Genomic DNA, 15,691 nt, shown 5'->3' with positions numbered 1-15,691 from the left:
CCAGTCCCCGGCCTGACACACTTACTTCCTGAGCGTGGTTCCTCACGCCCTTCAGAGGGGTCCCGAAGGGACTCATCCACTGTCTCGGAAAACTCGGCACCAAGCCCCTCTTCCAAAGGCAAGCCGGGCTGCTCGGCGACGGGTGTGTCCGCTCTCGGGCGCTGGTGTGTCTCCGGGCCTCCGTGCACCCCGGCTGGAGCGCCGGGGTTCTTCTCTCCGCCGCCCCCGCCCGGCTCTGTCTGCGCCCCCGCACCCCCGGCGTCCACCTGGGGGCAGCGGTACTGAGGGATGACTCCGATGAATTTCAGGCCCCGACCTGCAGCCTCCTGGATCTGCCGGGCAAACAGAACAAAGAGAACCTAGTGACTGGGCTGCTGCCGCAAAGCGGGACGCGGGCCACATCCCACGCGCCTCACTGCAGCCGTCGAGGGTATTGGCGTGAATGGGAACTCTAGCGAGCAGGCAGGGGCTCCGTGTCCTCTAGTCCCTCCACCCCACCCCTGCCTGGGGACACAGAGCACGGGCCTTGTTCCTTCTAACTACGTTAAAGCAAAGCATGGAACCGTGCAGGCTGGGATTACCTCTCCTTGGAACTCTGCACTAGTCCCTGTTATGTTTTTTTTCTTCTAAGAGGTTAGAAAAAGGTCCTAAAAAATGAACTGGAACAAACAGAGTTTGAAAAAGGAAGTTCATTTGGTAAGAGTTTATTTTTTCATCTAATTTTTTTTTTTTTTTGATGAATCACCTACTTCCTGGCAATCAGGCCACTGTATACTCCAGCAGGTCTGCATAGCCGTATACTAACTACCAGATGACATTTTATGACCCAGAGAGCTTCCTCTTTTAAACAATCGTTTTGGCAGCAAAGGGCAGAGGTGGGGAGAATCACCACTGTGCTTAAGCTAAGCTGACGAGCGCGTTCCTGCCGGAGGGGACATCGGACAGGCACCTGCTCGGCGGTGCCCCCCCTGTGGTACCCGCAGCCTCGGCTGAGGCTGGCCTGCAGGTGTTGCTCAGGTGGGATTCTCAGGCCACGATACACACCATCCAGGCCAGGTAACGGGTAACTTCCCTCTCACTTCCTAAACCCGCAGAATGGGCGACCAACAGCCACATTTTAACTGTCCTCTCCCTAAAAATTCCCCAGGCACTTGAATGTAGTAGTCATAACTAAAAAAAGAAAAGAAAGTAACAGTCTAATAAAATCAAGCAAGAGCCAACCAAAACTAGAAATGGGGACTTTCTGGGGAAGGAGATCTCAGAGCAGTCTGACGTCTTCTTCACCAACCCCTCAGTAGACGACCTCAGAAAATCTTGAGACCTCTGCAGTGATCATCTCCTGTCATCTGGGAATGAGTAAGAAATACCAGCGTGGAGTTACTCTCTCTAAGGGAGAAGCAAACCCCGCAGCCCTTCTCAGATGAGCCACCCTTACTTCAAAGCAGAAGATCATTTTAGTTCAACACCACACATTCTAGAAAACAATCTAGGGCAGTTGCACATGCGCCGTCCACTCTCTCTATAACGTATAGCCTGTGCTGGACACAATAGTAGCAATAGATATATAGTAGTTACCACTTATGGCAGACCTACTATGTGCCAGGCATTTTGCATAAATTGTTTTAATTCTTCAACCACCACGCATGGTATCATTACATGTCCGTTTCAGATGAGGACACAGAGGCCCAGATACATTAAATCATGATGCAAGCAGTGAGGAGCCAGTGCTCAAAGCCCGGTCTGGCTCAGGCCCAGGTCCATTCTCTTAGTCACAAGACCAAGTGGATATATCACAAGGCATCAAGTTCATACGTGGTTTTGGACATGCATGTGTTCCCCACCCATGCTCATGGTTAGGTCAATTCACTCTTCTAAAGTTAGAAAGAAATCTTAAGATCATCCTTTCCATTCTGAAAATTTATTTTTCACTCATTAATCTGTGATATACATCTACTTTTAGAAATTATTTTAGAAAGCTTGTAAAAGAAGACACAGGTAACAAAAGTTAATAAGAAAAGAGTAGGGAGATAATTACATCAAAGAACCTTAGGTTAAGGGAAACTACTGCATACAAAAAAGAGAGCTCTGAGCTTCCTGGTAACATAGGAAAAAAGAGAAAGGCAATGGATTTTATAGTCATCAAATGAACATGTCCAGTCTGTAAGAAAGAAGCATAATTTACTAGTAAGGAACAGAGAAATTTGTTGTATGACTCTTGTAGAGATATGGTGCAAAATCTATCTTCTTCAGTTTCATAGACAATGAAGAAGCATTTTTTTTCCTTATACTACTTATATATTCTTAACCCTTGATAGAAGGTGAAGGCATTATGCTAAAGCACAAATCTTTGAAAGCCCTTCTATGTGGAGCTAAAGTGAAATAATCCAGTTAGGTTGACAGATGTGGTCAACTGCAAGAGAAGGCGGCATCTTAAATGCATCAGAGCCTGGGAACTGGGCCACTTTAGTGCTAACTTCCCAGGTTCCACTGCAGCGGAGCAAGCTGCCTTTTCTTCTCCCGTCCTAACTGCTTATGAAATAATCCTGCCGGCCTACTCTTCTTTAGAAGAGTTTGAGAAGATTGGCTTTTCTTTTTCCTGAATACATTATGCTAATTTCTCAATGCATTAAACCTGTAGCAAAAATAAAATAAAACTAAAATTCTACATTAAAAAAAAAAAGAATATTAATTTCTAGATATAGCTCCCAGAGGAAGGACATCTAGCTATTTCCACCCAAACTGCAAACCTGGGTTCCAGCTCTCAAGCCCCACTAGACTCCAGTCTGTCTTTCTCCCTTAACAAACTGCAAGTCTGAGCCTCTCCACTTCTGCTAGGCCTGAGGAACAGGCACAACAGCCTCTGCTACTAGTGGCTCGCTACAGAGAAACAGCTATGTCTGCTGAAATGGTAAAAAAAACACTGGTCCTTACGGCGTAGAAATTGCCAAGGGCAGGGGGGAGGGGAAGGCGGGTTGGGGAGAATAAATGGTGATGAGCCAAGACTTGAATTGGGGGGGGGGGGAACAGACAATATGGTGTACAGAGATGTGTCGTAGAATTGAGCACCTGAAACCTGTATAATTATTTAATCCAGTGTTACCCCAATAAATTCAGTTAAAACAAAAAAGCTGGCCCTCTCCTGGCCTGGTAGCTCCGTTGCATGGAGCATCATCTCGATACACCAAGGTTATGGGCTTGATCCCTGGTTAGGGCACGTACATGAATCAACCATTGAATGCATGGATAAGTAGAACAGCAAATTAATATTTTTCTCTCTCCTTCTCTCTAAAAATCAACAAATAAAAAATAATTTTTTGATAAACTAGTCCCACTGAGGGATCAACTATAGGAAAGTTTCACCTGGAGCCATGAGGTTTGAAGGCAGAAAGGCCTGGCTTAGAACCCCAGATAAGTCCCTACACTGGCCCAGCCCAACAAAATAGAATTCTCAAGATTCACCCAATTATTATAGGCAGACTTTAAAAAGAACTACACTAACATGGCACAATTATGCTTATATTATAATGTCTTTAAAAAAAATCAAGACCCTACACTTTATAGACACAGAATTATGACAGCTACATAATATTTCTACTTGTGTCTGATTTTTCAAATTTTATCTAATGAGCATGCACGTTACTTTTAAAACTGGAAAAAAACCTGTGATTCCAAAAATTCCCAAAATTTCTCATAGCAGGTGATAAGACACATGCACTAATGGATATAAAGGATATGGAAATGGCAGGGGTGACAGTGATTATTTTTTGCCTGAAAGGGGGGACTGAGAAAAATGTCTCACAGAAGGTCATGGCTGTAACACAATGGGAAGAGGTGGGGAGTATAGGAGGACTAGAGTGTTCATGCCTCACCTTAACCATGAAAATTCAATTCCCCTCCTCCCCCACAAATATTGTGCTAGACGAGGCCTATTTGGGGACCAAATCTGCAGGAGGCTGTGAAGGATGAATCGGATGACAGGTGAAAGGAAGGGAGAGGGACCATGTAGATGGAGAGAAGAATCATCACGGGCAAAGGCTTGATGGTGTACAGCGGCCTGATGTATTCAAGAAACTTCTCAAAACATTTCTGCAATGTGATCGCAGGAAGCCAGGAACGCCCCCGAAGTGAGGCAGAGCCGGAAATCACAAGTGCCGGACCATGGATGCCAACAAAGACGCTCACTTTACCCTGCAGGCCAGAATACCCCAGCTTTCCCACTCAGGCAACTCCAGCAGCAGAGAAGAGTGGGGCAAATCCCAAGACTTCTTTGCTTATCTCTTCTCTTATATGTTGATGCAAATTTTGTGTCCTGCACGATAGTACTACAGAGCATCAAAACTTTATAAAATAGGTTCAAGTTAAATGCCCTCCCCATCCACCCAAACCCAAGCCTTCCAGGGAAGCTCCCGTCTCAGGAATACGAAGCATCTTTTCTGCATAAATCTTGGTCTGCAGCTCTGCTTACTTTCTCTGGGTAGATTCCTGGAAGTGGAATTAATGAGTCAAGGGATATTCACTTTACCAAGGCTTGATAAAGGCTGCCAATTTTTTTTTTTTTTTTTAACCAGAAAGGGTGAGTAGTCCTTGTTAACCAGAGAGCTGCATTTAGAGTTTATAAAGACCAGTGTTTGGTTAGACCCGAGGGGCCTTGATACTTTTGGTTTTCTAACTTACTCTAGCATAGGCACTTCCCTTTTCTCTTTTTCATAAAGTCATTTGACTGGGCTTGTCAAACTAAGCCCTGTCTGTTTCCCAGCCACTCATTTGCTCACATGTTCATTCATTAACCTTTACCAAGCAAGTCTCATGTGCACGATAATGGTGGGGATCAGATGGGGACTGGGTGGTGTTTAGTGGGGTTCATCCTCAGCCACCAGCTCTCATCACTCTCCACTCTCCATCGGGACCTCCTGTACGCCTGGGGTTTACCCACTAGGCATATGTTCATTATCCCCAAATGTGAACTCCAGAGCCCTGATCTTCCTCTGGGGCTCGGACATATGTGGCTAGTGATCACAGCTGATGGGGTCCAGCCCGGACCTCGTCTCTCAAACTGGCATCTTCTTTACCTCTTCCCTTTCTCTAATCCCATGTATCTACTCGCCACCTCCGGCCACATTTATTCCTCCGTGTTTCTGGAATCCCTCTCCCACTCACCATACAGCTAAGATCAGGTTACCTTAGGTGCTCAACATCTGCTGTTGGACACCACTGTTACTTCAGGTCTTCATCAGCATGGAGCCCAACAACAGGGAGGATCAAATAAATCATGAGTACCTAGGTCACCTTGGTCATGAAATACCCCACAAAATTTCTCTCACAACTGATTAGTTAAAACAACAACTGTTAACACTGAACAACTCTCCCACTAAGAACTTTAACATGCATTATTTTAGCCCTCTCAATACCTTATAGAAAAAGAAGCTGGTCAAACGTCACAGGGCTAATCACAGGTAGAGCCCGGGTAGGACTCTGAGTATTCTAAATCCAGCCTGAAGCTCCTTCAACAATACGACTCTTGCCATTTGATACACTCCAACCTGTGCTAAGATGCCCAGCTGGATACTAGTTTAAACTGAAATACACCCTCACCTACCTTCTTCTTGTTTCTGCTGCATTAGTAGCCATCTCACCCACAAAACTTAAGGAAGCAATAAACAGTCGTTTTGGCACCAAATATTAAATAAGAGCATTTCTGAAGAAACTAAGACTTTATTCAATTGCTCTATAATGAGTAAAAACAAATTCAACGGTAACTATATTTTCCTAACCTAAAATCAGGAATGTTGTGATTTGAAAAAGGTTTCCATTTTCTTTATTAAAAAATTTTCTATAAAAAGTCCTAGTGCATTGTAAAAAAAAAAAAATACTATCTTTGGATGTATATTTAAGGAACCATTTTTATTAAAAATAATAACAGGATATTGGGATAGTCCCTAAAAATCTAAAACATTTTGTCTGTTAACTCTACTCTCAAAATGAATACCATGCTGTTAATGATAAGTGCAAATATATACTAGTTTAATACATGTACTTGTAATTTAGAATACATACATCCATCAGGGTGAAACCAGTTAGGGAGAAATGGACATGGGTTGGCTTTAGTAAAAATGAAAGCTCTTTATGTAACATAGGGAAGCGAGCAGAAAAGGCTCCTGTTAACAGGTCAAGGGGAATTAGAATACCCACAGGTCATATCAGAGGGAGTAGGTAAAGGGTCAGAGATAACTTCAGACCATTTCATCTGAATCTAATGAAGAAGGTGTCATGGTTAATGTTATGTGTCAACTTAGCTAAATTATGGTGAATATTTGTTTAGTCAACACTAGTCTAGATGTTGCTATAAAGATATGCTTTACCTGTGATTAACGTCTACTCTCTGTTGACTTTAAATAAAGCAGATTATGCTTCAAAATGTAGGTGGGCCTCACCCAATCAACTGAAAGCCTTAAGAGCAAAGATTGAGAGGTTTTCTAAAGAAGAAGGAATTCTGTCTCCACACAACAGCATAGAAAAGTGCTGGGTTTTCGACTTTCAGACTCAAGACTGCACCATCACTTTTACTTGAACCTTTAGACTGCAAGATGGCCCTACAGATTTTGGACTTTGCCCACTCACACAACTGCATAAGCCAATTCCTTTTTAGATGACAACAATTTCAATCTCAGTATCTCTAGATAGATAGATAGATAGATAGATAGATAGATAGATAGATAGATAGATGCACTCTTCTCTCAGTATCTGTGGAGAATTGATTTCAGGACCCTATGGATAACAAAAGCCATGGATGCGCAAGTCCCTTATATAAAGTGATATAACATTTTCATATCACCTATGCACAATCTCCTGCATATACATTAAATCATCTCTAGATTACCTGTAACACCTAATACAATGTAAACGCTATGCACATGTTCAGTACCAATGCAACAATCATAGGTCTAACTATATAATACACATCAGAAACAACATACATTTTCATTTTTTTCCAAATATTTTTTTCCTTCTTTTTCAAGTGAGGGAAGGAGAGACAGACAGACTCCCACATGCACCCCAATTGGGATCCACCTGGCAACCCCTGTCTGGGGCTGATGCTCTGCCCATCTGGAGCCATGATTGCAACCAAACTATTTTTAGCACCTGAGGCAGAGAGGCTCCACAGAGCCATCCTCAGTACCTGGGGCAGATATACTCAAACCAATTGAGCCATGGCTGCAGGAGGGGAAGAGAAAGAGGGGGGAGAGGTGAAAAAGCAGATGGTTGCTTCTCCTGTGTTTCCCGATCAGGAATCAAACCTGGGACATCCACAGCGGGCCAACATTCTACCACTGAGCCAATCAGCTAGGGCCTTTCCAAATATTTTTAATCTGTGGTTGGTTGAATCTGCAGATGTGGAACCTGAGGATATGGAAGGCCGACTGTAATCCTATTAGTTCTGTTTCTCTGGAGAACTCTAACTCTACAGGAAGAAAGCCCGTAAAGGGAGTGAAGAGAGTAAGATAGCGTAGGGCAGGCTGATGGAGGTCTCTAAATCTAAACCTGACTGGGTGTGAAATGAAGAGATGGATAAGAGCTCTCACAAGGCAGTGAGAGAGCACGCGCCCCAGACAGAAACAAGACCACTAGGACTTAATCTGGTACTGATTCAAGGTCCCAGCGGAGAGCCTCACGCTCAATAAGGAGGCTGACGATCGTCGCAGTTGCCCAAGTAAAGGAAATTTCCCCACCACATACTGAGGTAGGAGAAGTGAAATCTTTAACTGGTAGATTTCATATCTGTAAGGTATAGGCAGTTTCTCACTTTATGACAAACTTAATGGAATTCCTATAACTAATGAGCTAATTAATGCTGGGAATCAGAAATTTACCAACTTTTTAAAACTACAGAGCTGTGCTGTCCATTATTATAATCGTTAGGCAAGTGTGGCTGTTTAAATTCAAATAAAATTTAAGAATCAATTCTCAGTCACATTAGCCACATTTCAGGTGTTTCACCTGTAGCTAGTGACTCCAGAACTGGACAGTACAGATATGGAATATTCCCGTCATCATAGAAAGTTCTATTGGGCCTGACCTGTGGTGGCGCAGTGGATAAAGCGTCAACCTGGAAACACTGAGGTTGCCGGTTCAAAACCCTGGCTTGCCTGGTCAAGGCACATATGGGAGTTGATGCTTTATGCTCCTCCCCCTTCTCTCTCTCTCTCTCTCTCTCTCTCTCTCTCTCTCCCCCCCCCTCTAAAAAAGAATAAATAAAAAAAAAGTTCTATTGGATAGAGTTGCTATAAGCATAATGAAACATAAAATACTGAGTAACAGAAACAGAGTTTTCACCAATAGTTTCAGAGGCATATAATATAAAGACCAAGACTCACATGCAAACACATTCCAAATACACCCTAGACCAGACCACTGCCCACTCTGACCCTCCCTCATAACACCTAGGCCACCATTCTGTCACTGTTGACATTCTAAAGTGTTTGGGGATCCACGACAAATGCAGAGAACCTACAAACAGAGGCATGTACTGTATGTCAAGAACAGGCACAAAAATGCTGTTCTGGGTTGCACGGTTACACATGGGTCTTTACAGTGAATATTTTATCATATGCACACAACCCTTCTCAGCTTCTGTCACCTAAACTCTTATACAGCCTTCTGAAAAGGGAAAGTTCAAAAATAACAGGGGTTTCAGCTCCAGTCTGAAGCTGCCTTTAGTTCTGACACGTTAACACTTAGCTCCAGGAACCGAAAGCTTCACCACGCACTGCTGGGTTTCAGCGTCACTCCGGAGCCACAAGGAAAGAGCACAGAGACCATCTGGTGTTGGGGTTTTCCCTCTGAATGACTGAGAGGTCTCAGAGGGAGCCCTGGACGAGGAGTCTGAGACCTGAAGCTCTGGATCCAGCTCTGCCACTCACTCTGTTACTAATCAATAACTGATGGACCCGAGCCTCAGTTTCCTCATCTATAAAATGAGGACAACATCCATTAATTCATTCCATAACTATTTACTCAATACCGATGAGGGGAAATGAACAGTGAGCCAAACAGGCAGTGTTCCTGCCCTCTTGGATGTGGTATGCACTGGTCTGCCTCAAGGGGTAACTGGGAAATCCCAAAGAGAGCGTGGGGTCTATCCCTCTCAAACTGTCTACGCTCAGTTTGTGGGACAACTGCTTGGCAGGGCTGGGGTCTGCGGGGAAGGGGTATTCCTTAATTCTCCTCTGCTACTATGGGTGTTTTGGAGTTCAGGAAATGGTGAAAGAACTGAGAAAACGAAACTCCTTTAAAAATAAAAGGAAGAGGTGGGGTCCATTGTTCTGGTGGGAGCACAGGGTGAACGCATCCTTTAGTGGGTCTGTTCAGGGCAGGCGTTTCTGACAAAAGAAGTCTTATTTCCCCTCATAAGCACTTTTAATTGACACAGTTCTTTCACTTAGGTCGTGCCTATCATTTCATAATTCAGGGAGTGTATAGGAGTTAGAAATAAATAGTACCAAGAGGGCTGCCGTTTAACTCCCACTGCCCAAAGATCTTCAACCAGCCCTCAGTGCCCCCTAAAAACCAACCCACCAGAACATCCCAGTCTATGTCAGAAGTATAAACAAAAAATGCAAACAAGAGAAATGAGGAAGGAGAGGCCTATCTACGAGGAACAACCCAATGGAACCTAAAAGAGCAGTCAAGTGGCAGCAAGGTGAGGCCAGAACTGAACCTTGGAAGCCCTGGGATCAGCGTCTCCAGCACTGTCAGGAAATATCTCCAAGTTTTTTCCTTACTTTTCTTTATTTGTTAGTATCATTCTTCTTATTTAGAAACATTTTTCTTTACATAGCAGAAAATATGGCAATTGCCAACATCCAGGTATTTTTGCTTAGAGCTTCACTAATGAAGAGAGAATGGCCTAAACTTCTTGGTTATCCAGAGCAAAACAACAACAACAACAATAAAAAACACCAGGAAAGGCTTCTGATTGGCTCAACATAGGTCAGGCATCCGCTTCCAGGCCAATCAGCCCTGATCAGGGGCGGGGTGGCACCCATGGAAATCATACCACTGCACTGTGGAAACAAAGCAGCTCTCTGAAGAAGAGTTTCAGGACAAAACAAATATTTAAACATCTATCATGTGAATATATTATACCATATGAAATAAAATCTGGAATGTTTTCGGCACCCACGTGTATTAAAATGAAGAGAATATAAGCCAAGTGTTATATAAGGCAACTGATATTTAAGCCAAATGATACAAAGTAAATAAATCCATATCACAACAATGCTGATCTATAGGTGGAGGCGAAAGTAGGTTTACAGTTGTCAGTATGCAAAACAATTTATTCCTGCATTATTATTTATCATTATATTATTTCCCAAATGAACAACCACACCCTACGTTTGCCCACCCTTATATTTTGGTCAACATGGGGCCTGCCTCAGTGCTCTGGGTTATTCTGTCCACAGAGGCACAGCAGTCTTCCACTTTACACAGGGGATCTTTGCATATTTCCATCAAGTCTGCTCAAAAAATTTGCCCCCAAACTTTACTGAAATATAACTGAAGACAGTTTTTTAAGACTATTTCTGGGATCGTGTCCAACCCCCGACTATTGCACTACACAGAGAATTTTGCATACTAGATCTATACCCTGATCAGGAGGGGGCACAATGGGAAGAGTCAACATGGTCGAGTGGACGAGTGTCACCTTAGCCAGATTTTCACTGACCCCGAAAATCCCTGATCTCTCTTAATAGAAGCCCATCAGGAGAATTCAGCATGTATGAGGTTGCCTGCGCTCCGATCGGGATCCTGGAGCAAAAGCAAGCGCCTCAGCCCAAGGGAGCTCCCGTCACCCAGGTTGGAGCACGAAGGGAAGTCTTACAGGATAATCTGCCATTGCCCACAGTCTGCCAAGAATCCCAGGTTTCCACGAAGGTTAGTGCACACCCACGAAGGAAATGGGTAAATGAAATCTCACAACATTTATGTTAGCAAAGCATTAAAAGAGACTGTCATCAGCGTGGGAAAGTCACAGAACGTGCGGCAAACCTCACAGTTTGCTGATTTGCAGCTGCCAAGATTCACGGTTGATAAAATAACCTTACCCACAGGTGAAATCTGTGTACACAGAAATGGTGCGGGGGAAGGATTTCCCGAAGGCTGGCAAAGGCGAAGAGGTAAGAAAGTGTCATAAATTAAGCAGAGAGTCAACATGGTAGAGCGGACGGAGAAGAGAAGAGCAAATTTCAGTGTGCCTGCACCAAAAAGCCACAATAACAATAGCTTAGATTCAATGAGTGTTTACCATACGCCAAACGCTGTCTTAACGGCTTTACACGGATTAACTCATTTAATCCGTATAACAACAATGTAAGTCGGTATTCTTTTTTTATCCCTATGCTACTCATCAGAAAACTAAAAGCACAGAGAAGTTGCAAAGCTTGCCCAAGTTCACAAAGCTAGCAGTCTGGTTCCAGAGTCCATGTTCCTACCTATTACACTGCTCAGCACTGTATTCACTAGAGTATATCCTCTGCTCTCTGCTATTCTGTGAAATACCGGGTCTAGATCTTGAAGAGTGTTGAAGCTTTAGGGACTGGACTTTTTATTCAGCTGGCTATGGGCTGCCATCATGGTTTCTGAGCATAATCAGTGACATAACCAGGCCTGTCCCGAGGGAAATTAATCTGTCCCCAGCATGCGGTATGAATCGAGGTGAGAGGTAATGGTGGTAACAGAAGTGAGTGGAGCAGAGGCAAACAGAGTGGCGGGAGGCCTGGGAGTCTCCGCAGAGCTCGTGGGAAAGGTCACACAGAGCCTCTCTGGCCAAGGGAAAGGACGTGAGAGGTAGAGGGGAGACGAGAAGTAGGGAGAGCAAGCGTTCTGTTAACTAACAGGGGATGCACCACAGGACTCCAATATGTGACACTACGGATAACCCAGCATCCAAACAAGGACACTATGGAAAGCAAAAGGTTAAATTATTAATAATTATGCTGTGAAGACAAGCCTGAGCTAGAACTGTCCAAGCAAACGGAGACAGAGGGGTCCCCCAGTTAAACAGGACCAGCAGTGAAGGCTGCTTTAAAAAATAAGCAGATGACTGTTCTTTCTCATCCTCCCCTGTCCTGTATGTTGATCTGTGTCTTCCATCACTCTCCTGCTATTATATCCTGGGCTTTCTCTGCCCGGCCCCTCCCACAAATGTCAAATCCCATCCACTTAGGGTCACAAGGAAGGTTCGAGGTCTTCCGTCCCTGCCTACTCGACTGAGTGGCACTCCTTCCATCCACCCTAGGCAGCACTCCTGTCCTCCCCTTTGGGGGCCCGATCCCACACCTTGTTCCTTCCCCTCCATCTTCTTACTCTTCGTCTTCTTCACCATTCAGTGTTGTTCCCATCTGGGGACCGCAGCACTGGCAGCAACCTCTGTTTGGGATGCTGTTCCACGAACTGACCCTGTGGGTTCCCTCTTCTTTATGGCCCTTCCCTGAAGGGGTGGGAGAGTCTTTGTGTTTACAGCTATTGAGAATTACACTTAAAGATTATCTGTAATGACCAGTCTAAAAAATGGTCAACTGGTCATGCTCCAGCATCTCTTTGTTTCATTTTCGCCGTATCACTTATGTCCACATTTCTTTTTTAACTTACTGCCTGCCTTTCCCAGGTGAATGAGATCCCCGTGAGGCGAGGAACATTGTCTGCTTTCTTCCCTGCAATATCTCCAGCATCTGAAACAGCTTCTCGTACCTCGTCAGTGCTCAATACATGTTTAATAAAGGAATAAATAGGTAGGGGATTAAAACTGTGGAATCTGAGGTTACTTCTAAATGGAAAGTTCTATGAGTCTATAATTTCAGGACATATCCTTCTGAGACCCGTACGTTTTGCGAATACACTCATTTGAGATTTTGAAAATCTGCACATCATTTGCTACTTGTATTCATTTTAACAGAGAAGGACTGAGGCCCAGAGAAATTAAGAGGGTTGCAGGTTCAGGAATACATCACAGAAAGAGCACTGTTAAAATACAATTATTTGCAGCCCCTGGGTTTTCCGCCAATCTTCTAACAAACAGGTCAATCTTCCCCGCAGGAAAAAGGGAATATGCAGCAACAAATAATTTGTTTGTATCAGCAGGTTTTATTGAGGTAAAAAACATCTCATCACTGGGCATTCCACTGGGCTTTCCTAAAGTACTCTCCTAAAGGTACTACCTAAGGTAAGAGAGTGCATTTCCTAAAATAAAAAAATATAATAAAAAATAAATAAAAGAAAGAGAGGAAGAAAGGAAAAAAATTGCAGCTAGAATTCGGAATCCTGGAGCTGCTGATGTTGACAACCCCAGTTTTATTGTTTGGTAATACCAGTGACCCTGGAATCATAAGCTTGAAGCAATGGACCTCAAGGGTTTATTAAGACTCCTGTGAATGTTCTGGAAAACCAGTTTTAGAGGCTTCATGGAACTCAAATCTCAGCACCACAGTTAAATGACTGAGGCAAAAGAACATAAGTTTGAAGAACTTTAACCAGGAACAGATGTTTCCCTTCACACCACACTGCTTTAACATCCAGGATTCGTGACATTTTTTTCCCCCCACCTTCCCCTGATTTACATAGGCTTCCAAAACAATAATGAAGGGCACTTTAACGAAATGTTGAGATGGTGCGGTTGGATCAATGCTATCCTAGTTTTAACCCTCGGTTTAAAAACTCTTTTCTATTCCCATGACTCCAGACCAACAAAAATACAACACGGTCCTAATGGCATTTGAAACCCCCATGGTAAACAGAGCAGTTCAACTAAGTACTTGGGGATGGTTTTCATTACAATGTGCAAAGAAATGAATGTTTTATTGTTCTTTTGTAAATACCCTGGAGAACACTGGGATGGTTTTCTGGAAGATGAAAATGATTTGAGAGAGTTTCAGATCTCATGAAGATATGTGATCTCTTCGAGTAACAAACAGGGGGGTTCCCTCCCCTTTGGCTCAGGGCGGGGGAGTCTTTGCATTTACAGCTGTTGAGAATTACACTTAAAGATTATCTGCAATGCCCAGTAACCCTTATATTCAGTACTCAATTTATTTCTATTTCTTGCCTTTGTTTTTATTTGTTATATAGTCCACATCAGTCCTGCATATTTCAAAGTCCTCTCCTAGCAGAACAAACTGTAAAGGAACAAAGCATCTTCTGAATTCATGTATGAGATAGACTGTATTTCCCAAAGACGGGTATAACAATAGTTTTCATCCAACATGGTCTGCCAGAACCTTGTCACTATGTCACCAAGCAGTGGAGTCTATGTCCACCCATTTGAACCAGTATGGGCCTCCACCAGAGTCAAATAAAAAGGATGCTATGTGGCTTTAGATACCAGACAGCAGACAGCGGTAATTTCTTAAAGTAATCCACAATCCTTTATAAAGGATGCAGTTAGCAGCACTCTCAAATATGCAGGAATGTAAACAAGGATAACACAAGTACTTCCAAGGAGTGAGTGGGCCTTCAGGGATATGCTTTAAGAAAGAGGTAAGAGCAATCCGTAATTAGCCTCTGGTGTGTGACGCTGCCCCCAAACTGCCGAAACAAGTAGGGACCCCGAGGGAAGTGAGCCCTGCCCCCGTAGCGCACCCTGCATTATTAATCGGCTGAACGAACCTGTAGGCAAACGGAGGCTCAGTTCTTGTTTGTGACAAGTTACAAATGCACAGCACATGAATTAATGATGATGTTTTACTATTCAACAGCGACACAGTATGATGCCCACATTCCCTGGCACCATCGGAGTCAGAAAGAGTCACAGGGACCCCTGTGCTTGAGGCTCAGGGAAAAAAAAATCCATCTGTGTTATTCTTAAAGCGCCATCCAGAGACTCTCCCATTTCCCTCGGGGGAGTGTCTCAGAAGTTGGGAGTAGCAACTGCATCTCTCATTCAAAATAGGAAAGCATTGAAATAAAGTTTCTACTCCCACTGGATAAAGAAAAGTTCCATAAAAAACTTTATTTTTTTCTACCAAGATGAGATTTATACACGTTCTCTAAAAGTTTTCCCACCTTTTCAGGTAGTTCTCTTCCGACTTCCACTCCTTGTCTCCTCCATATCCCAACCCTTTTCTCTCGGAAGGAGCTTTCTTTATAAAAAGCTCCTTGGATGGCCCTCTGCTCAATAACAGCCGTCCAACCCACCAATAACATTCTTATCACTTTCCACCAAGAACATCCCTGCTTAAAGAAAATGTGGTATACGTAGGCAGTGGAATATTATTCAATCATTAAAAAGAAGAAAATCTGCCATTTGCAACAACATGGGCGGACCAGGAGGACATTATGCTAAGTCAAGTCAGACAAAGAAAGACACTGTACGATATAACTTCCATGTGGAATCTAAAAGGGTGAATTCACAGAAAGAGAGACTAGGATGGTGGTTACCAGGGGCTGGGGTTTGAGGGAAATGGGGAGATGTTGGTTAAAGGGTATAAACTTTCACTTAGAAGGTAAGTTCTGGGGATGTATTGTACACCACGGTGACTATAGTTATCCACACTGTATGTATTGTAGAATTGAAATTTGCTAACAGAGTAGATGTTAATATGCTCACCACAAAAAAAAAAAAAAAAAAAAGGTAACCTTGGAAATGTTCATCTTAATGTGATAATCATATCAGAATATTTAGGCTTATCAAATCATGTTG

The 15,691-nt window shown here is 43.4% G+C and overlaps 1 protein-coding gene across 3 annotated transcripts in view; it reads right to left on the bottom strand.

The window, feature by feature from the left end:
• RFTN1 (raftlin, lipid raft linker 1) overlaps positions 1 to 15,691 on the bottom strand; it is a 207,607-nt gene that overhangs the window by 67,801 nt on the left and 124,115 nt on the right. For all 3 annotated transcript variants that reach the window (XM_066351294.1, XM_066351293.1, XM_066351292.1), the window contains exon 5: positions 26 to 332. In XM_066351294.1, coding sequence (XP_066207391.1) covers positions 26 to 332 — 307 coding nt within the window. The remainder of the gene's footprint in view (positions 1 to 25; positions 333 to 15,691) is intronic.

Source organism: Saccopteryx leptura, chromosome 10 (genome assembly GCF_036850995.1).
Source record: "Saccopteryx leptura isolate mSacLep1 chromosome 10, mSacLep1_pri_phased_curated, whole genome shotgun sequence".
Lineage (NCBI taxonomy): Eukaryota > Metazoa > Chordata > Mammalia > Chiroptera > Emballonuridae > Saccopteryx > Saccopteryx leptura.
This window is presented reverse-complemented; position numbering and strand designations above follow the sequence as displayed.